At 41.6% G+C, this 6,572-nt stretch overlaps 1 protein-coding gene across 1 annotated transcript; it reads left to right on the top strand.

The window, feature by feature from the left end:
- The first annotated feature begins 454 nt into the window (after positions 1-454).
- LOC131285822 (angiopoietin-1-like) lies at positions 455-4,247 on the top strand. The gene is made up of 4 exons (XM_058314676.1): positions 455-664; positions 754-1,189; positions 3,136-3,302; positions 3,387-4,247. The coding sequence occupies exons 1-4, from the start codon at positions 455-457 to the stop codon at positions 4,245-4,247; spliced, it is 1,674 nt and encodes a 557-aa protein (XP_058170659.1).
- Positions 4,248-6,572: the final 2,325 nt, after the last annotated feature.

Here is a 6,572-nt window from a genome sequence, read left to right as displayed (position 1 = left end):
GTTGAAGAATTAAGTTGTGAAGCATTTAGTGTCCCTTCGCCATGAAGGCTCTCGTGTGTGTTGTGTTGTTATTCGTTCTTTTCTCATCCGGGACCACCTCGGAGTCCGATAGATATGGTGTAGATTTGTTTATGAGTAAACTTTTCTTTCGGCAAAATGCACCACCGGAAATCCCAAGTGCTAAGGCGGAAATCGAAAGTCATGGAGAGAAACTTAACGAAATTGAGCGATTATTGAATGTATGGAAATGTTGGAATGAAACAAATTTTTCAAATTATATAACTAACGGCTTGGTTTGACTTTCCTGTAGGAGGTGCAACAATCTGTTCAAGAAAACGAATTGAAATTTCAGAAGAGTTTAAAAGAAAGGGATGAATCTATAAAGGTAAGCCATTAGGATGCACACAATATTAGAGCAAAGGAAATAATTAACTGGATTTTCTATTTGCAGCAAATGGAAGATTCTATGAACGGGAGATACGAAACGCTACAGGATAAGCTTGATGAATTAGAGCAGAATCAGACTCTTGCTAAGGAAGACGTTTTCCAGGAGTTGAGTTCGACTCAGGAAAAGTATGAAAGTCTACAGAGCACGTTGATGGAATTGGAGAACAATATTACGGCAAGGGACGACTCCTTGCAGGAGATCGAACGTTCTATGAAGGTATAAATATTAAATTTGTATTACAGTTTAGCATTTGCATGTAGCATCCACTGAAGAACTGATTTACCGTCAGGATTTATTTTATCTAGGAACTTGAACGCAATGTGAAAGAGAGAGATGAAACTCAGAATGGTAAACTGATTGAAATCGGAAAACAAGTCCAGGCAAAGAACAACACCCTGCAGGAGATGATGCAGAATATGACCATATTAGAAGACCATTCAAAGGTTCAACATGAAGAGCTAGAAGCTAACCTCAACAAGCTGCAAAATGAAACAAAGAACAGCTTGGAACTTCAAACCGAATTGATCAAGAACCACAGCATTCCTAGGTCATGCAAGGACGTGTCATCAAACAAATCTGGTTCTTACGTTATCTATCTTGGGAATCGTCAGTTTAAAACGGTATATTGTGAGCAGGTCGCATTCGATGGCGGCTGGGTCGTATTCCAGTATCGCTTCAACGGGAATGTTGATTTCTACAGAACCTGGGATGAGTATCGCGATGGCTTTGGAACAATTGACGGTGAGTTTTGGTTAGGTTTAAAGTATCTTCACCTGTTGACCTCAACCCGAAAGCACGAGCTTATGGTTGAAATGAAAGACTATAGCGGAAACTATATCTATGCAAAGTATGACCACTTTGAGATTGGCAGTGAAGCGGAAAAGTTCATTCTAAAGCTTGGAAATTACATTGGAACGGCTGGAGATTCAATGACTTACAATCACGGCATGAAGTTCACTACTAAGGATAGCGATAATGACAATTATGCAAGTTACCAATGCGCCGAGTATCAAAAAGGAGCTTGGTGGCACAATGGATGCACCAATGCCAACCTCAACGGACCGTATGGAAACTTATCAGAACAAAAAGCGATGTTTTGGTACCATTTCAAAAACGACCTCCGCGGCATGGCTTATACCAGAATGATGATTCGTGAAATCGATTAAAAATGGATAAAAATAAAACGAGTTACGCACAACCAATTCATGATAACATGTGTTGTAAGTTTTTCATTCAATCAGAAGGTGATATCATTTATCACGATACAAATCCTGTACTACGCAAGCGCCTAATTGGAGAGATGACCTCTGCTTTTAACTCAAATTCCAAAAAAAATCTTTTGCGTGTAAAAATGTCACAAATGTTATTTACCTTTCTTGCGTCCGACTTTGGGAAGCTAAATTCCGAATTGCTTCGATTGTTTCACTTGGTGTATCACAAACACAACAAACCCTATTTACTTCAGGACGTATCGTGATGGTTCTATGAAAATAAGTCTTCTTCTTCTTGGCGTAACGACCTTGTTGGTCATGCCTGCCCTGTAAAGGGCTTACGAGACTTTTTACCCTATGTGTACGTGGATAGTCAGTCCTCTCGTACAGGGGAGGGTCCGGTCTCGGTTGGGATTCGAACCCACGCCGTCGAGGTTGTGAGCCCCGGCGCTCATGGGTCGATTTTTCTAACCGGCGCTACCGCACGGCTGTCGCGGACCCCCCTGAATGAAATAAAAATAAGTAATAGTGTTTTTTTCTCGATTCTAATCATCGAGAAAATATTCACTCAGGATTTCATGAAATGAAGATGAAATATTAAATCCATAAGGGGAGGAGTTCACCAGAAAGAATCGATGGGTAGTAGATTAAAATTAGTTCAAGTAATTCAAAAACACAAGTTTTTAAAGCGTCAAATAATAAAACCAATCGTAAATAAATTTAAAAAAAACCAGCCTTTCAAATTTTCAACCGGATTCTTCTAATCTGTAAAATCATAGCACAAAACAAAATCGGCAAACGATACACAAGTGACCAATAGAAACCCATTAAATTTGTCAACACGTTTCTATTGCAGATGAGAAAAAAAGGAATGTAGGCTCTTATTTTCCAATTTCAAATGAACTTCCCAACAAGTTCTTTCTTTCATTTCTGAATACTTCTTCGTTTGCATAACCGTGTCCAGCTCGTCCATCTTTCAGTTCTTCCGATCGTATCTCAAATTCCGTTCACTTAAGTTCGCTCTAATCAGCTTCCCCTCACGATCCATAAGCAGTTGCAAAAACATCACTAAAAACACACTCAAACGCGTAAAAACCAAGCCATATTCAACGTTGCAACGATGCTTGTTGATAACAACCACATAAAGCGCAACGTACCGTGGGAGTCTGGATTATCAACATAACATGCCCTGTTAGGCACATTTTGCGATGACGCTAAACCGACCAATTTGTTATCAAAATGTGCTGCCTTTTTTTCTCACGCCTCCGGACTATAAAATAGCTCCGCGATCCGAAGTTAATCATCAGAAGTGGTGAAGATTCAAGTTGTGAAGCAATTAGTGTTCCTTCACCATGAAGGCTCTCGTGTGTGCTGTGTTGTTGTTTGTTCTTTTCTCATTCGGGACCACCTCGGAGTCCGATAGATATGGAGATTTGTTTTTGGGTAAACTTTTCTTTCGGCCAAATGTACCACCAGAAGGTCCAAGTGCGAAGCTGGAAATCGAAAGTCATGGAGAGAAATTGAACGAAATGGAACGATCATTGTACGAAAAATATGAAAGTCTACAGAGCACGTGGATGGAATTGGAGAACAATATAACGGCAAGGGACGACTCCTTGCAGGCTATCGAGCGTTTTATGAAGGTACAAACATTTTCATAATGAATTTAACCATTGGTTTGAATGCATGTAATATATATATATATATATATTTTTTATTTTATCAAGGAACTTGAACGCAATGTGAAAGAGCGAGATGAAACTCAGAAAGGTATACTGAATAAAATCGAAAAACAAGTCCAGGCAAATGAGAACACCTTGCAGGAGATGATGCGGAACATGACCAGGTTAGAAGACCGTTCGAAAGTTAAACATGAAGAGCTAGAAGCTAATCTCAACAAGCTCCAAAGTGAAACAAAGAACAGCTTGGAACTCCAAACCGAAGTTATCAAGAACAAGAGCATTATTTGGTCATGCAAGGACGTGTCATCAAATGAATCTGGTACCTACACCATCTATCTTGGGAATGGTCATTTCAAAAAGGTTTATTGTGAACAGGCCGCATACGGCGGTGGCTGGATCGTATTCCAGTATCGCTTCAACGGGCAGGTTGACTTCCACAGAACCTGGGCTGAGTATCGCGATGGCTTTGGAACAATTGACAGTGAGTTTTGGTTAGGTTTGAAGTATCTTCACCTTTTGACCTCAACCCGAAAGCAGGAGCTCATGGTGGAAGTGAAAGACTATGACGGAAACTACATCTACGCAAAGTATGACCACTTTGAGATTGGCAGTGAAGCGGAAAAGTTCGTCCTAAAGGTTGGAAATTATAGTGGAACGGCTGAAGATTCAATGACTTACAGCCAGGGAACGAAATTCTCTACTAAGGATAGCGATAATGATAACCATAGTACACTTCAATGCGCCGAATATAAAAAAGGAGCTTGGTGGCACAATCAATGCAGCTATGCCAACCTCAACGGACCGTATGGAAACTTAGAAGGCGATAAAGCGATGTATTGGTACCATTTTAAAAACGACTACCGCGGCATGGCTTATACCAGAATGATGCTTCGTGAAATCGATTAAAATGGATCCAATAAAGCGAGTTACGTACAACCGATGGATGATAGCTTATGTTGTACATCTCTCATTCGAAGGTGATCATTTATCACGATACAAACCCTGTACTGCGCTTCATTCTACTTAAAATATCCCCAAATGGCACAAGAGGTGTCATACTCGTCGTCAATCAAATTGAAATAAAATCCTTTTGCGTGTAAAAATGTCACAAATATTATTTATCTTCCTTAAGTCCGACTTTGGGAGGCTAACTTTCGAATTGCGTCGATTGTTTCACTTGCCGTATTGCAAAAAAAAAAACAAAAATCAACTTACTTCTGGACGTTTCATATCCGGGTAGTTTTATGAAAAGCAGTAATATTTTTTCAATGCTCAGTCGATTTTAAGATATTCCAATTGCATTGCGGCAATCGTTTTTTCGATTAAGATCCGCTGAAATCGATATTTCTTAGGGAAAGCAGGGTGCGGACACTACATAAAAACACTACATAAAAGTGTTTAAATCCATACGTAGAGGAGTTTATAAGAAAAATTAAATTAGCAGATGATTACAATAAGGTCAACAATAATTAATTAAAAATAAATCAATAGAAAAACATTAATCAAAATCGGTCTTTCAAGCTTTCAACCGGATTGTTCTAATCTGTAAAATCATAGCCCAAAACAAAATCGGCAAACGACACACGAGTGACATTTTCCATCGATTGAAACCTATTAAAGTTGTCAACACAATGCTATTCCAGACGAGGATATGTAACCTCTTATTTTCCAATTCCAAATGAACTTCCCAACAAGTAAAGTTCTTTCTTTCTTTTCTGAAAACTTCTTCGTTTGCATAACCGTTTCCAGCTCGTGCAAAAGCCATCCATCTTTCAGCTCATCCGATCGTATCTCAAATTCCGTTCACTTAAATTCACTCTAATCAGCTTCCCCTCACGATCCATTAGAAGGTCCACAGACCTCAGTGGAAACACACTCGAACACGTAAAAACCAAACCAAACCAAAAAAAGTGGGACAGCAAATCTTCCAATCTCCCGCAATCTGCATTCGGTTCGATTTGACTTTTAATTATTCAAGCAAACTTTTCGAATTATTCCCGTCCGGTGTGGGAGAACCGAGAGCCCATTGCTATTCATCTAACTTCCAATCACTTCCATCGCATCACCAAAAAAAAAAGAGGGCTCCACTTGGCAGAACCATGGATCGACACCGGCCATGACTCGTTTCGTCTGGTGGTAAATATTTTGATTACTCTCCCTGCTGGGGCTGCAGGTTCACTCCGTCGCAAGTGATCCAGCTGGCTCGGAGCCTACGCACGGTTCGGGTCCGTTGCCGACAGTATAATTTATTAATTTCAATTTCGCAAAACATTCGCCAGACGTTCGAACAACGGCAGCGATCACATCGGGACACGGGCAGGGGGTAAGGGGAAGAGATCGAGGGCTCGATTTATGAACGTTCGATGGTCGGCTGGACATTCCTGGAGCGGTTGACCAGGTGGCCACCGAGTCAGGTGGGAGCCTGGTCCGCTCGACGCTTCCAATTACCGAAACATTGCGCGCACCCTGGAAACACACTCCCGGAGTCTCCCGGTTTTTCCCATGGTCCCGGGCTATTGATTAGTTAATCAAATCACACCCGATGGTTTTGGGACCGTTTTGCAAGCCCTACTCTCGACTCTCAACTACACGAGAGGTCCATGATTCATGAGTCCATGAGGAAAGAAAACTAGAGTACCACTAACCGGTTTCGAAAATGTTGTCGTGCCGTCCTAGGAATGCTTCAATCTGCCGTTTCGGGGGTTCGGTGGGCGTCGTGCACATGCAGATTGCATCATACCACCGCAAACCCACGTGCCCGCTCGCTGCTGCTGCTGACTAGCATCAAAACCTGCCCTGCATTGAGGTCGTTGCCGCCAGCACCCTTGCGATGTGAGCCTTGCGGTGCGGTCATGCGAAGCCAAAGACAACTGTGAATAATTTATGGGGAATTATTTATGTTGTGCAAAACTTTCGCTCCAATTGGCTCCGGAAGGGGCCGGGGGAGGGTATTGGGGGGAAATCAAGTGCCTTTCGATCTAACGACTTTCGGAGGGGCCTCCTTTGTGGGCGCTGTTTTCCTGCGCTTATGCTATCGATAAATCCGACAACACCGAGCCAATGCTTACACCTGTCAACGGCTGTCCTCATCCCTTCCGTGAGCTGCTACCTGGTGTTCCGTTGTGGGGAAATTTTGCTATAATTTATGGCTAGGCTACCGGTAGGAGTTTACTGCTCAAATACTAGAGGATACAATTTTCAGTTTGGTAAAGATGCAAAAGTTTTATATAG

The sequence above is a fragment of the Anopheles ziemanni genome, chromosome 3 (genome assembly GCF_943734765.1).
Source record: "Anopheles ziemanni chromosome 3, idAnoZiCoDA_A2_x.2, whole genome shotgun sequence".
In the NCBI taxonomy this organism is placed as follows: Eukaryota; Metazoa; Arthropoda; class Insecta; order Diptera; family Culicidae; genus Anopheles; species Anopheles ziemanni.
This window is presented reverse-complemented; position numbering and strand designations above follow the sequence as displayed.